This window comes from Lissotriton vulgaris, chromosome 6, assembly GCF_964263255.1.
Source record: "Lissotriton vulgaris chromosome 6, aLisVul1.2, whole genome shotgun sequence".
NCBI lineage: Eukaryota > Metazoa > Chordata > Amphibia > Caudata > Salamandridae > Lissotriton > Lissotriton vulgaris.
The window spans coordinates 1656862975-1656884364 of NC_141694.1; the positions used below are offsets into that span (position 1 = coordinate 1656862975).

Genomic DNA, 21390 nt, shown 5'->3' on the forward strand with positions numbered 1-21390 from the left:
TGCAGGAGGGTGGCAGACTGACCTGACCTCTGGCAGCCCAACCCACGGGGTCAGATCAAGCTGTAGCCACAGAGGTTGCTGCACTTGCATGGCCCTGCGGCTGGAGCAGCTGAAAGCATCTTCTGTAGCCACGAATGGGGTGAAAAGCAGAATGGGGAAGTGTGGCTGTAGCCAGTAAGTCCTTAAAGCGCCCCTGGGCAGTGTCTGCTTTGTCTTGGGAGAGACAGTGCCATCAAAGGGCATGTCCATGAAGGAAGCCTGGACATCCCCAGAAAAGCCAGAAGTTCTCAGTCAGGCGGATCATCGAACAGCCACAGCCGATGACATCGCTCAGCCTAGTGAGTTGGTCCTGTCAAGCTCACAACGAATGGTCAACTTTATTGCAACTCTCCTGTCTGATACTGCTTGGGAGAAGATAGCCCGGGCCTCTTCTGGTTCCAGTGGCAGCACTTGCGCAACTGTTTCCCACAGGGAGTGGGAGTAACAGCCCAACAGGCATGCAGTGTTTACGGACCGCAATGCAAGGCTGGCTGAAGAAAACATTTCCTTACTCCAACTATGGAGCCTCTTGGATTACCTGTTCAGGGTGCAGAAGGGAACGCACCTTGTGAGGTACAGGCTTGGACCACCAAGCTCTCTGGGGTAGGGTGTTCGGTGAGGAAATTTAGGTCGCCCGGTGCAGGGTGATGTCAGTGGGCGATTATCCAATTCACAGGAGCCCCTGTGTTGGGCATGGATCAGGTTCACAGAAGGACATTGTAGGAAAGTGCCCCTTTTTGCATGGTTACTCCTCACTTTTTGCCTGACATCTATGCAACCTAACTTGATGTGCCCTGGGTCCCTGCCAATCAGGTTCCCAGGGCATGTGTTCTTTCCCAAGACCGTAACTTTGTACCCACAATTGGCACATATCTGGCCACAGGTAAGCCCCTTGTAAGAGGTACCATGGTTACCATGGGCACTGTGACCAGGGAAGGCCTCTAAGGGCTGCAGCACCCTTAGAGGTCCTGAACCTAAACACCCACACACTGCCATTGCAGACTGCATGTTTTCGTGCAGAGAAAAGTCGACATGGCACACATCCCCGTGCCATGCCTGCAACCTACTGTCTGAGGCCTAGGTATATTTTAGGGGAGATAGGCATTACAAACGTCACAGCTCTATAATGGCTTTACTAAAAACTGAGAAGTTTAGCAGCAAACTTCTCGGCACATTAAATACTCACTGATTCCAGTGTTGGATTTAATGTAAAATGCACTCTGAGGGCATCTTAGAGATGCCCCCAGAAAATCGACCAGACCTATTGTGGTTTCCTGAATGGCTGCTGTCTGGTGATGGCTGCCATTTGCCATCACCAGACAGGTTTTCTGGACCCCTGGGTCTCCGCTCTCTGGGTCCAGAAACAAAGCCCATCCTGGGCAGAGGTGTTATGCCTCCTCTCCCAGGATAGGCTTGATCCATGAGAGGGCAAGCTTCAAAGGCCTGCTGCCTTTTGAAGCTGTCCCTGCCTTTTGCTGGGCCCAGCAACTGGCTCCCACTGGTTCTGGCCCCCACTTGGGTAGGAGAATCGGTGGGAAATCCAAGCTAAGAGAAATATGCCCACCTTTGCCGACACCACACCTCAGGTGGGGGAGGCGAGGTGAAGTAGACATCTCAGTTCCCTCCATCTTGAAGATGCGGGACTCAGTCAATTAGAGAGAGGTTCATGCCTCTTCCCACTGGAGGGTGGCATAAAAGAGGGTGTGCCACCCCGAGGAAGGGAACCATTGGTCCTGATCTGCACACCCCTTTTAACACCCCTAAATTTAGTATTTAGGGGCAACCCCGATACTTGACTTCTCAGATTCAAGGAAGAAAGAAAATGGACCGAAGATCTGTGCTGACTCTGGAAGAAGAAGACACCAACTCCTTTTGCCCCAGCCCTACCGGACAGTTCCGTCTACGACCTGCCTACAACAAGAATACCAGCGAGTCTAGCAGCCAGCAACCCCCAGAGCCCGAGGACCTGTCCTGCAACCATCTTACAGACTCTGTCTCCCGTGAGCTCCAGATTTGCTCAAGCAAAGACTCACCCACAGAATCTGGATTCCAGCAACTTTACGATTCTGCAAAACTCTGCACCCTACACGCTCACGGTCAGAGTTTGAGAGTCCCAACACCACAAGGAGGTCTCCCTAGCGATCCGGACCTGGAATCTGGTGATCCCCTCCCTCCCTCAAGCTTCGAGATGACACTGGCAGGCTCAACCTGAAGGGTCCCCTCGACCGCGACCGGAGCTTGTAAGAAAACCTGATAACAGAAGGCACTCTTGCCCCCAACTGCCTTGGGTGGCCCAACCGACGGAGTCACACAAGTTACTACTTGTGTAACGATATATCTGTAAGAGACATTAGTTAGTGATAGATTCCTTACCTTAGAATATCCCCAGGCGTCAAACTGGACTCGGAAAGTTTTGCTTAGCAGTACCCCTGCACGTCAGTAGGTGGTGTCCTGCGGCTCAGTGCCCATCACTGGTGTTGTAAGTGCCAAGATGACGTCACGGAGACTACTTAGGTGCCATCCATGCACGCTGACGTCAGTTCTGTATACGACTTTCCGTGCCAGGATCGCAGAGCCTTGCAAGATACTGACCATTGATGCATAAAACTAGGGCCCTGAAAGGGATTACCCTAACCCTAGTAATCAGTTCGAAGAACGGGGAGGATGGATGGGGCGGTAAGGAATCTATCACTAACTAATGTCTCTTACAGATATATCGTTAACTTGTGTATCTGAAAGAGACACGTTAGTGATAGATTCCTTACCTTAGAATTGATACCCCAGCAATACCAACCCCAGTGGTGGGTCTGCAAACAAGATTACACCAGAAAGTCACGGAGCACCAAACGGCCAAAGAAGCTGCTCTCCGGACCTGAATGTCAAGGCAGTAGTGCTTGGTAAACGTGTGCAGCCCATGTTGCTGCCTGACAAATGTCCTGCAAGGGAACGCCGCGCCCCAAGGCAGTAGTGGCTGCTGTTGCCCTGGTGGAATGGGCACCCAGCCCCAAAGGAGGCTCCTTCTTAGCCAAGGAGTAACATGCTTTGATGCACTGAACGACCCACCGGGAGATGGCCTGCTTGTGCACGGTTCAACCTTTTTTGGTGCCCACGTATCCAACAAGGAGCTGGTCATTCACCCAGAACTGTTGTGTACGCTGCAGATAGAAAGCTAGCGCCCGTTTTGGGTCCAGACGGTGGAGCCTCTCCTCCTCCCTAGAAGGATGCGGAAATGGAAAGAAGGTGGGCAAAGTGATGGTCTGCCGGATGTGGAAAGGCGGGACAACCTTTGGCAAGAAAGAAGGAAAGGTTCCCAGAACCACCTTGTCAGGCTGAACAGAGAGGAAAGGAGGTTTAGAAGAGAGAGCCTGGAGCTCACTCACCCTTCTGGCAGAGGTGATAGCTACCAGGAAAGCCGTCTTGAGAGTGAGAAGACGTGAGGGACAGTTATGAAGGGGCTCAAAGGGAGCGCACATCAGAAAGGTCAAGATAAGATTCTCCCACTGAGGCATTTTGAAAGGCACGGGTGGAAACCGTATGCATAATGCCTTTGAGGAACCTGTAAACAACCGGGGACTTAAGTGAAGGCTGATCTGGAAGCCGTAGAAAGGCGGAGATAGCCGAAAGATAACCTTTGAGAGTGCCCAGAGCAGAGCCCTGCTGGGCCAAAGATAGAAGAAACAAAGGAACCTCAGAAAGAGGGGAAGAAATGAGATCCAAAGCCTTTGCTGTGCAACATGCCACAAATTCGTTCCACCTGCAGGCGTGTACCGTTTAAGTGGACGGACACCTGGCTGCCAAAATAACATCACAGACTTCTGGAGGAAGGTTGAAAGCTGTCAACTGTCGCCGCTCAATCTCCACGCATGGAGGTGGAGGCTGGACAGGTTCGGGTGAAGGACCGTCCCCCTGCTGCTGCGACAGAACATCCTCCCGAAGAGGCTGACGGATCGGGGGATCGACCACCATGCCGAGTAGCTCGGATACCAGTATCTTCGTGCCCAATCCGGAGCCACAAGGATGACTTGGGCCTGGTCACGCCTGATCTTCTTCAGCACTCTGGGCAGAAGTGGTATGGGCACAACTCCACTCGTGACGAAAAGCGGCATCGAGCGAAAGTCGCCTTGGAAATTCCAATGCGCAGAACTGATGACATTGCGTGTTCTCTTCGGTGGAGAATAGATCTAACTAAGGCTCTCCCCACTGCTGAAAGAGACCTTACGCCACGTTCGAGTTCAGACACCATTCCTGATCCATCAAGCACTGGCGCCTGAGTTTGTCCTCACTGGCGTTCAGAGAACCTGCCAGGTGTTGAACCACCAAGGTAATGGCTTGATGTTCCAGCCACGTCCAGAGGCACAGAGCCTCCTGACATAGGGTCCAGGACCCCACCCCGCCCTGTATGTTGCAATACCACATGGCGGTGGTGTTGTCCGTGAACACCTGCACTACACTTCCTCGGACTGAGGGAAGGAATTCCTTCAGTGCAAGTCGGATTGCCGGCAGCTCCAATATGTTGATATGGAGCCGGGACTCCGCAGGAGACCAGAGGCCTCTGATCTCCGCCTCTCCCAAGTGGCCTGAGTTTGTCCTCACTGGCGTTCAGAGAACCTGCCAGGTGTTGAACCACCAAGGTAATGGCTTGATGTTCCAGCCACGTCCAGAGGCACAGAGCCTCCTGACATAGGGTCCAGGACCCCACCCCGCCCTGTATGTTGCAATACCACATGGCGGTGGTGTTGTCCGTGAACACCTGCACTACACTTCCTCGGACTGAGGGAAGGAATGCCTTCAGTGCAAGTCGGATTGCCGGCAGCTCCAATATGTTGATATGGAGCCGGGACTCCGCAGGAGACCAGAGGCCTCTGATCTCCGCCTCTCCCAAGTGGCCTCCCCATCCCAGGAGGGACGCATCCGTCACCACTGTGTGCTCTGGTTGGGGAAGGGAGAGGGATCTGCCATTGACCCAATCGTGATTCGTGAGCCACCACTGCAATTGTTGAGCAGTGCCCTTCGAGATCTGGACATGATCGGACAGGTTGCCCTGATGCTGTGCCCACTGGAACTTCAGGTCCCACTGCAGAGCCCGCATATGCCATCTGGCATGTGTCACCAGCAGGATGCAGGAGGCCATGAGGCCCAGAAGCCGGAGGGTCAACCTGACAGAAACCCAGGATAGAGGCCGAAAGATTGGAATCATAGCCTGAATATCCCAGACTCACTTCTCGGGAGGATAAACCCGAAACAGCGTTGAATCCAGAACCGCTGCGATGAAGGGGAGCTTCTGAGAGGGACTCAGGTGCAACTTCGGCATGTTGATGGAGAACCCCAGCTGATGCAAGAGGTCGCCAGTAGTCTGAAGGTGGCCGACAACTGTTTGGGGCGAGCCCGCCTTCAACAACCAGTCATTGAGGTAGGGGAAGACTGACACCCCAGGCCTACGCAGGTGAGCTGCTACCACCGCCATCACTTTTGTGAACATCAGAGGGGCGCTGGTAAGGCCGAAGAGGAGCACAGCAAACTGAAAAGAATCCAGGCCTACCGTGAACTGCAGGTAATGCTAGTGGGCCAGCAGGACGGGGATGTGCAAGTCAGGACCTGATCCAGAGTCGGCATTTTGAATTTTTCCTTCCAGAGGAAGCGATTGATGTCCCGGGGATCAAGGATGGGGCGCAGGCTCCCCCATGTCCTACTTGGGGACCAGAAAGTAGTGGGAATAACAACCACTCCCTACTTCCTGCCTGGGAACACATTTGATGCCTCCCTTGGCCAAGAGGGTCGTGACTTCCTGTTGGAGAAGAACCAAATGTTCCCCGGACATGAGGTGGCACCGAGGTGCCATGGCTGGAGGGAAGGACTGAAAGGGAAGGGATTAACTCTTGCAGATTATCGCAGCACCCACATGTCCAATGTGATATCGCGCCAGGGGAGGTGGAGGCGGATCCTGCCACCCACCGGCGTGGGGTTCTCCACGAAGGACGGACCAGGAAGGCTTGAAGGTAGGAGCAGCGAGGGTGGAGGTGGACTGACCCGCACGCTGATTCCCTGACCCACCTCTGCGGAAGGCGCGACCATGGCCGCGCTGAGGTTGGTTCTGCACAGGCTTGTTGAAGGAACGTGCCTGGGTGCCCCTGCCCTGGCCACGAAAAGAACAAAAACCAGGAATAGCCGGGTTCTTAGCAGAAAGACCCAAGGACTTGGCCGTGGCCTGTGAATCCTTAAAGTGCTCCAGTGCACTTTCGGCCTTATCGCCAAACAGGCGGGTGCATTCAAAGGGCATATCCATGAGCGAGCCCTGGACATCGGGAGAGAACCTAGTCAAACGCAACCAGGGGTGGCGTGGCAACGCCACAGTTGTAGAAATCGCCCTGCCCAACGAGTCGGCGGTGTCCAAACCACACCGAATGGCGCACTTAGCCGCATCCTTACACTCAGCAATCGCCTGAGAAAGGACAGCCTGGACCTCCTCAGGACACTGAGGCAACAGCTGAGCAACAGAATCCCATACTGCGTGGGAGTGTTAAAAGTTGCAGGGATTTGTTAGCATGAGCTGAAAGCCATTTTGTATTTGGCAGCCATTTTAGGTAGCTATGTGCTCGCCATGTGCTGTTTCCCTCTTCAGAGCCTTGCACATGCTCAGAGAGGCCTAGCTAGTAGGATGCACCTGCTCCTCTTATAGAACTGTCAGGCTATGCTTGCTGATGTATGGAGAAGTAACTCTCCTCCCACTTTGTTAAGCAAGCAGACCTTGTATACCCATATTAGTCATTTTGCATGCTTACATGTGCCAGGACCTCCCCTTGGTTTTCAGCTATGTAACCCTAAGCATATAAGGCCCCTGTTTTCTGTACTCCTTAGACTGCCGCATACAGTTTCTGAGGGTACTTTGTGACGTAGTCGCCCTCATCTGAGGTAATTAAAATATGAATTTTGTATTACAGCTTCGGTGCCAATCTCTTCTTTGTTGGTTTAAAAGGACCAGGTATCAGTGAGACCCCTGAGAAGGTTTCTATTTTCATCAGGAGTAGCGGCCCAATAAGCAGGCGGCGTTCACCGACCGCAGCCCCAAGCTGGCCGAAGAGAACAACCGCTTACCAAACTGTTCCAGTTTCTTAGAGTCCTTATGCAGCGGGGCTGTGGGAAAGGCACTCTGAGACGTCGAGGCCTGGATGACCAGACTCTCAGGCGTGGGATGAGAGGTCAGAAAGGCGGGGTCGTCAGGCACTGGGCGGTGGCGTCTGGCAACGTTTTTATCCACTGGAGCCCCAGTGGCCAGCCGCGACCAAGTGCCAAAGAGGACGTCGGTAAGGGCGTCATTGAAGGGAAGCAACGGCTCCGATGAAGTAGACGCCATCTGGAGCACCTCGATGAGGAGGTTGGTTTTGAGGGCCACTGTGGGGAGGTCGAGATTGAAGGCCTCAGCGGCTGATGGAGCACCATTGTGTAGGAAGCGCCCTTCTCCATCGTAGGTGGGGGAGAGGTTAACCCCGGGTCAGAAGAGATATCGAGGTCGCTAGCAGCTTCCAGGTCGCCCATCCAATCATGATCGGAGTCACACTGCCGGGCAAGGGGGTCCTCGGATCCATCCCAGTCCTTCTCCGGCACAGGAGGGGCAGGTCGAGGCGGCAGGGCTGGAGAAGGGACAAACGGCATCGGGAATGGCACCGAGAACAGCGCCTGCCAGGACCGGACCGGCGCCGCCTCCCACTGCGGATCCCAGGTCGGAACAAAATGGTCCTGGAACCGGGGCAAGGGTGGAATGAACGGCACCCAGCGCGGTGCCGAGGGTGGGGCAGTGGCTGGCAATGCTGCACCTCGTGGCGCCGGGGCCGGAGCCAATGGCGCCAAGGTGCGCTGGCGGGAGCCTGAGGCCTAAAGAGGTGGTCCATCACAGCAAGAAACTCTTTCACCTGTTTGGGAGTCGCCAACGGGCCCGGGTAGGGTGGGTAGACCGTGGAACTCCCAGGCTCCAGAGGAGCTGCAGGGGCGGAGCCCCTGTCTCCCTCGTCTGCCTCCGAGGAGTGAGGGGGGAACGTTGGGGAGCGAACACGCTTCTTCGACTTCTTTTTATGACGTTGCTTACTAGAATCCGAAGGCGAAGACTTGGAGCTTGAGGAGCGACGGCACAGGTCCAGCAAGCGGTCCCGGGAACGGCCTATAGACCCGGAGCGGCGGTGGGACGAATGCCCGACCTCCAGCAATTTCCGGTGCCGCTCCCCCAAGGCCTTCGGGACCATGGCTCGACAGTCCCGGGAGTCGTGATCGGTCTCCAGGCAGTAGAGGAAAACATTGTGAGGGTCCGCCACCGATATATTACGGCGGCAGGCCCAACAGGACTTAAAACCAGGCATCATTACGTGCACCAGGAGAAAAAAGGGGGAGACAAAAGTCTCAAATAGTAGTCAAAAAGTGAATAAGGTACGTGCTCAATCCGGATTTGCCTTGCTGGCGTGGAAAAAGAAAGAACTGACATTAGCGCGCATGGGTGGCGCCTAAGTAGTCTCCATGACGTCATCTCGGCGCTTACGACGCCAGTGACGGACGCAGAGCCACAGGATGCCACTTACTGACGTGCAGGGGTACTGCAACCCAAAATTTTCCGGATCCAGTCTGACGCCTGGGGATATTCTAAGGTAAGGAATCTATCACTAACGTGTCTCTTTCAGATAAGGCATCCACCAAGATCCCAACTTACCTCTCGGTGGTTGCCTTAAGGAAATCTCCCTGCCCGAGCCTCCAGCAACTTCACAGAACCGGAGGTCTCCACTGAAAAGCACGGGGTCCCGATGTCCTTTTAGCACTCTGCCACCCCAGTGTCGCCGGTGGTGCAGCACCTGTGCCGGTTGTTGGCCCCTGCAGTGCTAACCTTAACCCTAGGAGCATTGCTCTCACACCTGAGTGGCCTGCTTTTCAGCAGTCCCTAAATGAAGTCTCCATTGGCTAACATTGGGCCCTAAACCCCAAAACTTCCACTTGTGAGTCTGGTACTTACCTGAGAAACCACTAACACTTTTCTCCCATAGGAACCCATGTTAAGAAATGTTGGGCCTAAAATATTCTGTGTTGAACTGATGTTTGTATGGAAAAAGGCAAACTAAACTGCAAAGTATAAAAAGTATTACTTACCATGTATTGTGAGATCCGAAGGTGTTTTATCTAGGCATACCACCCCAGTGCTCAAAGGAATCCAAAAGTAACCAAGAAAGAATCTGAAAGTAACTACTGTGTAATGTGTATTTCAACCTCCATTTTAAATTGATACAAACCTATAACAATTGCAAACCCATCCTCAATTGCATTTCTGTGTAAAGGTCCTCAATTAAAAGTATATTTACCTACCTTTACCAAGTCCTGCTTGGATCTAGAAATATCTACAAGTATACCTTTCTTATGCTTATCCAATTGGTCTGGATTCAGTCTCTGAGTGTTTCCATCACTTTTGATTGAGTGAATACAATAAATGCTTAACACACCCTCTAGATAAGCCTAACTGCTCGCCCATACTACCACAAGGAGAGCTGTTAGTACTTCCTAATTTAGCCTCTGCTATACCTCTGGGGACCACCTGGACTCTGGGCACACTATACCTTACTTTGGTATAGTATAAAGCTCCTACAGACCTCAATCAGGCCTTACTGAATAGCAGGAGGGGTTCCAAGGAGGAGACACCCAGCTGCCGAACCTCTGTCAAGATGTTAGTCTTGACTTGCAACAAATGGAGCTGAAGGTCAAGGACCTCAGCTGCCCTTCTCACCACTATAGCATATGAAGCTCCCTTCTCCATAGCCACGGTAGGGGGAGAAAGCAGGTCAAAATCTGAAGAGGTACCCAGTCCACTGGCCTCACTCAATTCCTCATAACAGTCCATCTCGTGCTCAGGCTGGTCTTTTAAAGGGTCCAGGTACATCTTCCAATCTTCCTCCATTCCTAGCCCTTCAAAATAAGGCTGAGGAACCCACCTAGGACCAAGGGTGCAGTCGGCGACGGAATTGGTACTGTTAGGTGGCGATCCAGACCTTGTTTGTCGGGATAAGAATGGGGCTGGAGCTGCTGAGGGGGGTGACAGCAGCATCAGGAGTCTCGGCAATGGGGCTGTGCTGAAGGTCAGAGTGGCGTGACCGACGTCGATCCGGACCCACCACCAGATCCAAGGGGACATCGGCGTAGGGTTCGGAGCCGCTGGTACGGAATCCGATGGAGTCCCCTCTGAGCCTTGGGGCCGGAGGGCGCACCAGGAGGATTAGGCTACCCAAATATGAGGCACATGGCATCATAAAATTCTTTGAGCTGGGCAGGGATCGCTCCGGCACCCGGAAAGGCAGGAAAGCACGGGGCCAACCCAGGCACAGGTTCTGAAGAACGAGGACTAGAGCACTGCGTCTCATCCGACACATTGGCTGAAACCTGACTTACCTGATGACTTCGAGTGGGAGGACAAGGTCTTAGGTCTCCTGGAGTGGTGCCCGGATCTGCCTCTCAACCAGGACAGAGAACAAGACCTCTGGGTTGAACGATGCAGTGCTGAACGACAGGCTGCAAGCAGCTGTAGGAATCGCTCCCTCAAAGTTTTCGGACCCATGGCCCGGCAGTCAGAGCACGACTCCGAGTCGTGGGTGTGCTCTTGGTTGTGCTCCAGGCACCAAAGACAAATCAATTGTAGATCTGTCACCGACATGGTGCGGTGGCAGGCGCCGCACGGTTTGACTCCAAAAGTCTTCTTTGACATGTTGGAAAAAACCTATAAACCAAAAAAGTAGGGTTAGCTCTTTTCATAGATCTGCGCTGGCTGGTGCAGTAAGAAAAAAACTAAGGTCAATGCGCCAAAGTGGTACATGTATAGGCAACGTGGATGTCACAACGGCAGAGAAGACGCCAACAATGTTGCGAGGAGCAGACTGATGGAACCTACAGGCGGACTAGGGCATTGATCGAAGAAAAATCCTCCAGATCCAGTCTGATACCTGGGAAATTCATAGGTAAAGAATCTGTGGACAGATGTCTCTACAAGATGCATCTTCTTTCCTAAGGTATCCAGAACCTCTTGGGTTCCCGTTCCGGCTGAGTGGTAGGAAATGTGGATGGATTTAGTTTGGAAGTGGAGGCTTGTGCCACCAAGCTCTCCAGGGTGGAGTGTTGGGTGAAGAAGTTTGGGTCCCCTGCGGCAGGCGATGGAGGAGGCCATTTGTCCTATTCACAGGAGCCCATGTGCAGGGCTTGGAGCAGGCCCCGAGTAGGACTTCCGTGAGGACTTCATTGAAAGGAAGAAGCGGTTCGGAAGGAGTGACTTCCGGCTGAAGATGTTTGTCTTGACAGCCACGGAGGGAAGCTGAAGGTCCAGGACCTCAGCAGCCCTCTTTAGCTCCACTGCAAATGAGGCTCCTTCCTCTCTAGCCAAGGTAGGAGGAGAGATCAAGCCAGTATTGGGGCTGTGTTCAGTCTACGGGCATCTGACAAATCTAAGCGCTGGTATTCATGAGGGTCCAGCTGCTCTTCCCACTCTTCCACAAGTCCGAGCCCATAGGAACCGTGCTCAGGCTCTGGCCTGGATAGAATTCTTCCAGTCAGCGCCGGCATCAGAAGATGCCCAACCAGCTCTGTGTCGTAGTGGAGGATAAGAATGGGAGCGGTGCTGGCAGTGGGACCGGCACAGAAGGGGGTCAAGCTGGCTGGACCGGTGTTAGTCCGGATCTGTCCATGGATCCAATGGGCCCGACTAGCTCCAGGGACAAACCCGCACATAAAAAACTAGTAGAGGCTCCTCCCGATTTCCTGCAGGTGCTTCTAGGGGGACGGACTGCTCAAATATGAGGTGAATGGCCTCAAAAAAGTCAAGAAGTTGGGCGAGGGTTGCTCTGACTCCAAGAAAATTGGGGAAGTGCGGAGACGTCCCAGGCGAAGGCTCAACTGCAGACTCAGGCCTTGAATGCCGATGTTCCCTTGTCTCATTGGATGACTTCAACAGACGGGCCCAAGTCAAATACCTCTTTGACTTCCTATTTTTCTTCTATTTGTGGTACGTAATAATGTCCGGACCACTTCGACAAAGATCAATGGCTCAGCTACTGCTCCTGGGTCCTCCTTCTCTACCGAGATTAAGAACGTTGCAGTCTCTCATGTCCAGTGGCAAGGAGCTTGAAGGAGCACTCCTTCCAGGCCTTGGGGTGCATGGTGCCACAAATGGCGCAGGTCTTGGCATCGGAGTCGCGTTTGAGACAGCAGAGGCAGACAAGGTGTGGGTCTGCCACCAACATTTGCCAGTGACAGGACCCAATGGGCCTAAAACCAACCTTCCTCGTAGACATGCCTGCCACACCAGCAGACAATGTCTCAAAAAAAGGTCACTCAAAAAGTGACATCAGGGGGGGCGTGTCCAGGATGGCGGCGTGATCGGTCGCAGGTCTCCGGAGTTCCCTGCCCGATCCTGCCGAAACGCCGTGATTTTCGCCTGAATCTTCCCCTAGGCACCGGGGGCCCTGCACGGAGAGGCGTGCCGCACTTTAGGGGTGTACCGGAGTGAAATCGGCACCCCGAGTGCCTTCATCGAGGAGCGGTACGGGGGTTTGGCGCCCAGGGGTCCGCAGCTGCGCCCACACCCGAGATCGGAGCCGCTGCCCTGGGATCCCCGAGATCGACTGTGGCGCCAGGGGTGGAGCGGCGTGATCGGTGGCCCCCGCCGTCCCTACTGGAACGGTGAGCCTCTGAAGTGCCGCATTGTCACCCTGCTGGTCCGGTTGGCGCACGGAGAGAACCGGCCGGCGGACGCTAAACTTGAGGTCCCGGCTCCGGGCCTGCCGGGATGGTGCGGGCGCCGGCTACCGCAAGCTAAGCAGAGCTGCGGGGAGCGGGCGGTGCGTGCCTTGGCAAGGGAGACGACCCACTCCGAGCCTCCAGCTGACTATGCCCGCAGGAGGGAAAGAGGACATTTTGCTGCTCTCGCGATCCGGCTGGTGACCAGGAGAGGTCCAGCCGGCGATCGCGAAACTTGAGGCCCCGGCTTGGGCCTACTCATCGGACTGCCTGCATTCTACAGCAGATCGGAGTGAACTGGGCACACGGGAGATATCCGATCCACAACGGCCTGCGTGAGTGGACCCCCAGCAGCTTCTGGGAGCCCCAGGCGGTCTAGAACAGCCGCAGCACCATAGGGGGAGCCAACGCTGGAGAGGCCTGGTGGGCCACGATCCCAGGGCACAATGCACGCACCCAGGTGAGGAGAGCAGAGGTGGGCACGAGGGGAGGCTCGGGGGGCACAATCGAGCCTCCGGCGGAGGGCTGGCTGGGGAAGCTGGATTTGCCCTGCAGGGGCTGCTGCTGCTGATCCGGACACTTTTTGCGGGTGCCGGAGGTCGCACTCAACTGACCCCGCCGCATTACTCCACGCAATAACCCGGTAGGGGACAGCTGACCACCCGGAACAGACTTGCCTTACTGCCCCCCGGGCTGGCTGGTGCACGTATTGCCACATCTATCTTTGCCCCGGGTAACTTGAACCAAGCTAGTGGCCTTCCCACTCAAACCACCTGCGTCGCCATCTTCCTAAGACTACCAAAAATCCCGGGACCCTACACTGACCGGTGTTCGGAGCCACCCACACTATAGCGGCACAGAGGGGGAAGAGGGGGTCCCAGGCGCTCCCTGAATTACTGGCTAAGTCGCAGCCCAAGCTTCACAGGGATCCGCCATCACCAGGGACCGGGAAGTTACCACCGACTGCGACGGACGACCAAGTGTCCATCACCAGATCCTTCCTGGAAACATTGTTTAACTCGCTTAGGGAGGACTTCAAATCCTTAAAACAAGACGTTGCGGGTGAAGTCCGAGAGCTTCGGTGCGACGTGGAAGACCTGGGCGACCGAGTGGTCGCTGTTGAGGAGGTGGACCAAACCAGGAGCAACAAAATTGAACAGCTCCAACAAGAGATCCTTCGACTCACAGACCAACAAGTGGACCTCCAAGCCCACGCAGAGGACCTTGAAAACCGTTCCCGTCGAAACATACGGGTCCGGGGGGTCCCTCAGAAAGAAGAGGGGTCTGATGTCACCGCATACCTGCAGGCCCTCTTCAGAAGTGTTCTGGGAGAGTCGGCGGACTTCACCATTTGCATTGATAGGGCACACAGGGTGGGGTTGCCTCGTAAAGCTCCAGCTCCGCCACCGGACATCCTGGCGTTCCTTCCAGATTTTCCATTAAAAGAGCGGATTCTCAGAGAGGCTCGGCGAGCCCAGCCCCTTCAGTTTCAGGGTCATCCCATTGCCCTGTACCAGGATCTCTCATCTATCACTCTCCGGAAGAGAAAGGAATTCAAACAAGTGACGGATTTCCTAAGGCAGAAAGAGATCCCCTACTCATGGGGACACCCATTTCAGATTATATTTAAGTGGAATGGACGGCTACATCAGCTGCGGTCACTCGAAGACACTTGTACACTCCTGGGTCTAGACCACGTCGAAACTGAACCAACGCTTAGGAGCTCGCAAGGGCCATCCAGAGGGGGTTGGCAGACTAAACTACAAGCGATCCTCACCTCGCCGCCTTAAACCGGATGCCTCGGTCATCTCCCGAGAGCGTGAAACCGCGGTGCCGGAGGTGGCCAAAGAAACCTCTCCCCCAGAGCAATAGACACCTCCACGCGGGAGATTCCATATTGCACACACACTGCATTTGTGGCGGGTGGGTCGGGCGGGGAGGACGGAGAGACCGCCATCGGAGATGACCCCTTCAACATTCACTACCACGATCCTGTGTGACACAACGGGATTGGGACTATGCAGTTCTAGGGTGTTGGGGTTGGGAAGGGGGGGTTGGGTTGGGGGGGTAGCTATAGAGCCTCCGCTCACGATAACTTTTGCTCAGCTCTACAGGGATGCAAACTGCGGTGGTTCTTGGTTGTTTTGGGGGGGCTTGTTGGGCTAGGGGGGATCCGAGGGTGGGGACCAGTTTGCCAGACTAGATTTATCATTGGGCAGGGGGTTACGTCACCACTGTGCCGCCTTCGAGGTTTGTCATTCATCTACGTACAGGGTCCGGGACTGGACCTAAAAGGCTGCCGGGAAAGATGCGGCCTAATGCCTGCTATCTCACGGTTCTGTACCATGACGGAAGTCCACTCTGCGCTGCGCTACATATCCTCTGCACCATGACAGACATTACTCTTAAAATAGTAACACTTAACGTGAAAGGGCTGAATAACCCGATCAAGCGAAGGGCTGTTATCTCCTACTTAGAGAACTCTGGAGCAGATATCTGCCTACTACAAGAAACGCACCTCCTGCAGAAGGACTGGCATAGGATGCGCTCCAGAGTCTTCCCACAACAATTCTTTTCCTCCCTCCCAACGAAAACCGCAGGGGTTGCAATTTTAATATCTAGAAGTTTCCAGGGGAGGGTGGGAAACAAGGTGGGGGAGATCAGGGGTCGACTCTTGGTGCATACATTTCAATTAGGCGACACAACCCTTACGATTGGCTCCCTCTATGCCCCGAACACAGGACAGGAGGCCTTCCTGAAAGGCGCTATTTCAGAAGCACTTCAGACCCCACATGCACCTCTACTCCTAGGTGGAGATCTCAACATTGTTATGGACACACACACTGACAGATCGGGGCACCGCTATGGAGGGACTGGTGCTCTTTCACCCAGTGGCCATGAATGGCTTAAAGATAGGGACTTAATAGACCTCTGGAGAGCCCAACATCCGACCACCTCGCAATTCATATTCTATTCCCATGTGCATCACACCTATGCCAGGCTCGACCACTTCATAGGCTCCTCGGATATCCTCAAGAACCTTGAGGAGGTCACCATAGTGCCGGCGGCCATCTCTGACCATGACGCAGTGGAGCTCTCCCTCACACTTAGAGCAGCCCGCCGTCCCCGAGGCCCGTGGCGCCTCCGAGAAACTTTGTTGCAACGGCCTGATGTCACTAAACGAATCAGTGAGTGCATCACTAGCTACTTGGCCACCAACGACACGCCCGACATCTCCGTGACAGCCCTCTGGGGAGCCCTGAAATCGGTTACGCGAGGGGAACTCATAGCCATAGCGGCGGCAGAGGCCAAGGACCGCAAAATTAAACGGGACGACCTCACGGCGCGCGTCGCGGAACTAGAGCGGGTTCACAGCCGCACCTGCGCCCCACGCGTGTGGAAACAGTTGAAAGCGGCTCGGACCCAATTAGCCAGTCTAGATACAGATAGGGAAGAATTCGCAGCTCTCCGTCTTCGACATACTTACTATGTCGGGGGTAATAGAACGGGCCGCTTACTAGCCAGTGCTCTAAGGGCTAAGACCCAACGGGCCAAGATCAATAGCCTCGTGGGCGACGACGGGGCGGTGATCACTACTGACACCCAGGTAGCCGAGGCGTTTTGCTCCTATTATGCTTCACTATATGGGGAAGAGGAGACCTCTTTGGAGGACATCGAGGCCTATCTGGCCACGACGGCTCTTACCGCAATCTCCAACACCGCTGCGGAGGCTCTAGACGCCCCTATTCGCCAAGATGAGGTCCTGGCGGCCATATCCCGATTGCGCCCGCTCAAATCTCCGGGACCAGATGGATTCTCAGCGGGCTTTTACAAACTCTTTAGCCGGCAACTGGCCCCAGTGCTCGCCCGCCTTTTTAATTCCTTTGAGGGAGTAGGCGCCATACCTCCGGACATGTTGGCCGCAGAGGTGGTGGTGCTGCCAAAACCCGGTAAGAAACCCACACACTGCTCTGCATTCCGTCCTATTTCACTGTTGAATCTTGACTTAAAGCTCTTTACAGGCATTCTTGCCGCGCGTCTTGGCCCGTGCCTTCCTGGTATATTGGAGCCCGATCAGTCAGGCAATGTACCCAACCGACAATGTAGTGATAATACTAAGAGGGTACTTCACCTTATTAATAAGTAGCATTTTCAAGCCTCGGACTCTGCGCTGCTCGCTATTGACGCAGAAAAAGCGTTTGATCGCGTGAACTGGAATTACTTACAACAAGTTCTACGTCGCTTTGGCCTGAGCGACCACTTCTGCTCTCGCATAGCGAGTTGTTACCATCACCCGCAGGCTAAGGTCCGCCTGGGAGGTTTGCACTCACAACCATTCGAAATCCAGCGCGGTACCAGACAGGGGTGTCCTCTCTCTCCCCCCTTCTTTTTGCCCTGTATATAGAGCCGTTAGCGCAAAAGATCCGGGACAATCCAAGGATTAAGGGTGTTGACTTCGGGCGCGAACCCCATACTATCAGTCTATATGCGGATGACGTCATCGCCGCCCTAGACCAACCTAATGACTCAATACCCGCCTTCATGGAGGAACTTGCCTCATTTGGAGCCGTCTCAGGGTTTCGAATCAACATTGATAAATCCTTAATTTTGCCGTTGTGCAAAAATGCATGCTCGCGGGCCCCTGCCGTGGGTCAGGGGAGTGGTCTTCAGCTAGCTACCCATGTGCCATATTTGGGGATTACTTTAACTCCCTCCACAGACCTCACGGTGTCAACTAATTATAACACTCTCCTCGCCCAGATCCGGACGGACCTGGCGCGATGGCCCAAACAGCCTCTTTCCCTACTAGGGAGGGTAGCAGCAGTGAAAATGTCAATCCTGCCGCGGATCCTATACCTGTTCCAAACGATCCCAATTATGCCCCGGCAGGCATTCTGAAAATCCTACAGGACACCCTGTTTGCCTTTGTCTGGGAAGGAAAGCGAGCACGAATCCACAAATTACTGCCATATAGGAGCATGGACGAAGGCGGTCTCGGTGTCCCAAACCTTATGCGAAATTTCCAAGCATTTCAACTCCGATATCTAGTAGAATGGTACAGACCCGAGTCAGAGAAGAGATGGCTCTTCCAGGACAGGGCCATGGCACGGACACCACATTGGAGGGTTCCATTCCTCGCTAGACAACATAGGCCGAGATACATGTTGAGGTCTCCTATCACACGCACGACTCTACAGATATGGGACAGGGTGGCACACAAACACGGATTGACAACTTTTCCCTCCCCGTTCACGCCCATATTGGATAACCCTGATTTCCCTCCGGGTGATGGCGCAGGCACATTCCAACAATGGCGAGACACGGCATGTCGTGCCGCAGGTGACCTTTTTGACTTGCAGGGATTTCTCCCCTTCGCGGACATTAAACAGGGGTATAACATAGAGAACCCTCATCTTTTCCAATACCTTCAACTTAGGCACTTGCTCACAGACCTGGATATCGCAGCGTTGGTGAGCCGCCCCATGTCAACCTTAGAAAAATGGCTGCTTACTAAAGAAACGGATAAACACCTCATTTCTGAACTTTACAAAATGCTCACACCACCACAAGCCCAGGTTAAAACACCAAGCCAGAAGCGTTGGGAGGCTGAACTGGGTAGGGCTTTGACGTTCAAAGAATGGGGATACGTCTATTACAGAGCTTCACACACCACACGCAACACCACGGCGAAGGAGACAGCAGTTAAATTGGCTATGTACTGGCACCTCACCCCAGTCCGACTACACAGGGGGAACCCGGCACGCAGCGAACTTTGTTGGAGGGGATGTGGGGAAAGGGGCACTCTGACTCACCTCCTTTGGGAATGCTCGGAACTCGGAGACTTCTGGAAGGTGGTCCTGGACGATATCGACTCCACCTTTGGGACTGAAATCCCGAGATTTCCTGCATATGCTTTGCTGGGTCTACCTAACGCACTAACATTCCCCTTAAAGTCCTTGCGGGGCCGGCAAATGGGCATTGCCGTACAAGCAGCCACGCAGCACATATCACTGTGGGGATCCACGACTAAGCCTACACACACAGGATGGCCTCATAAGCTTTGGTTTACCCTTGGGATGGAGCGCATTCACGCCACACTCACTAACTCTACAGATGCCTTTCGGAAAACGTGGCTTCCTTTACTGACCCTGCTGTCCAAAGAATTCAATGAAATCACATGCCCCAAATACCTTCGGGTCCTACGTCTTACCGATGCCACCGAAGACCCGCGGTGACTTCCCGGACAGCCACACTAATCCTTACTGGCACATTGATGGACCTCTAGACACTTCGGAGCACACTGGTCGGGGTGGGGGTGGGGGTGGGGGGCTCAGAGGGGGGGGGAGGCTGGGACTTCTTGGTTGTTGCTGTTCTTCTCATGTCATACGACTGCAACGCAGATCCTTCGCACTCATGATGTCGTAATGTTCCTCTGGCATATTTATCTTGCTTTGTTACTTCGTGCTAGGGAAGACATGCTTGTCTGTCCCGTCCCCTATCTATGCCTCTTGCTTGTACAACCTGCTGAGATGTCTCGATATATGCCTGTTGAAATATTCAATAAAATACATTTGAAATTAAAAAGTGACATCAGCGAGCTGGACTGACCCATATATAGGCACCACGCATGTCACTTCCGTCGCAGACAATGGCGATCCCACGCAGAGCCGAATGACACCACCTAGGGTACCGCTCACAAAAAAAATTCTTGTTCCAGGCAGACACCTGGGGAAAGTTCTAAGGTAAGAAATCTGCGGCTAGAAGTTTCTGTGAGACATACAGACAGAAAAATCCTAAGCACGGTTTAAAATTTTCAATTTTTTAACAAAATTGTTGTTCTAAAATAGCTTCACTAATATAGTAATCTAAACATAAACATTCCCAACCAAGCAACGTCCTAACCTGAGAAAGATGCCGACACCGGATCCACAAGTGTATGTATGTGCAGTACACGCACCAACATCATCTCCGTCCACCTCGGTCTGGCAGCAATAACTCTGCGAGCACAGCATGGTTCCGCAAACAAGGCACAATGTTGGTGCCCGACCTTTATCACCACCTGATTTCGGACACCTTTGGCAGAAACCAAAGTAAAAGTTAGTCTCTGTTTATTAAAAGTCACCATTCAAAGGTAAAGAATGACATTGAACAATAATAGAACCACATGAAACATAACTATAAAATTACGAGAATGAATTCAGAGAAGCAAGAGTAGGAGGTGACTATATTGCATTAACTGCAAAACAATATGATACATTTCAACTATTTCTCATGTTGTTGAGAAAATGATTAGAGACAGGGCCACATTGTTATACTTTTAAAGAAACACAAGAAAGGTAACTCCCCAATAAGGACAAAGTAAATAACTCAACATCTTTTAACCATGTTCTCTTGTATGTCATTTAGGCCTGCAAGGCCCAAAGAATCAAACATGAACACCCCTTCTGTACTGTGATAGGGGCCTTGCCATTCACTTCTTCGAATGGTACTACTGGGCATCTTGACTGTTGATTTCATCCCAGTTCAACAGAACCACCCTCCTCCCAGTACTATTACTGCATAAAGGGAAACATTCGGAACTACGCGGCCAGAACCATGGGTTCTGGAAGCCCGCAAGCATTACTAAACTTGCCCGAACAATGTTTTTTCCGAAACCACGCATACGTTTTTAGGGCTCGGGGAGGGGGTCATCAGGGTACTTTTAAGGAGTCGGTGAGGTTTTAGGGGTCAGGGCAGGAGAAAGGGGTTGGTGTAGCTTTAAGGGCTGGGTTTGAGGGTAATATTTAAGGAATGGTCTGTTATTAGGGCTCAGGGCGGAGGGCTGGTAGGGGGTTTGTAATTTAGGACTCAGGGTGGGGATCCAGGTAGGGGGTTTGTAATTTAGGGTTTTGTGCTTGGGGAAGGTGGGGCGGGGTTTGTAATTTAGGGATTAGGGCTGGGGGGGTTTGTAATTTAGGGCTTAGCGCGGGGGGGGCAGGTGGGGTGTTTGTAATTTATGGCTCAGGGCATCTAGGGGGTTTGTGATTTAGGGCGGGGGGACGTAGGCGGTTTGTAATTTAGGGTTTAGGCCGGGGGGGGAGGGGGGGGTCAGTGTAGTGGCGAACTTAGCTACTCATACATCCTTACCGTTTATGCCTTTACCATGAAATTGCATGGCACAGGCATGCTTGTAAAGGAATGTGTGGTTAAGTCACATTCGTGGTTCGGTTATGTGGTAGAGGCACGCATGGTTGAGCCTTGCGTGCCTCTATCATACCACCCTGCATAAGGTTTGATATACAGGTACCTCCATCACAGGCACAGACCCTCTGCTTTGCTTACTGCCCAAACAAGCCTCATGTTACACTGGTCTGGTAGAATCTGTCCTCACATCAAGATATAGAGTACTTCATAAAAATATTTGACTGTTGGTATTAAGGCAGGACCTTGAAAGCAAAAGTACTTACCTTTGCTAACAATATTTCTGGTGGGTACTTGTAGGAAAGTGCACCTTTTTGCATGGCTACCCCCCACTTTTTGGCTGATATCTGTTGCAACCTGATTTGATGAGCCCGGGGTCCATGCCAATCAGGGCCTGGTTGTAGATGGAACTGGCCAGTAGGGCTG

The 21390-nt window shown here is 53.3% G+C and overlaps 1 protein-coding gene across 3 annotated transcripts in view; it reads right to left on the bottom strand.

The window, feature by feature from the left end:
* The window catches only part of UBR2 (ubiquitin protein ligase E3 component n-recognin 2), a 1804160-nt gene that overhangs the window by 80202 nt on the left and 1702568 nt on the right, over window positions 1–21390 (bottom strand). For all 3 annotated transcript variants that reach the window (XM_086927821.1, XM_086927820.1, XM_086927822.1), the window contains one exon: window positions 19687–19857. In XM_086927821.1, coding sequence (XP_086783947.1) covers window positions 19687–19857 — 171 coding nt within the window. The remainder of the gene's footprint in view (window positions 1–19686; window positions 19858–21390) is intronic.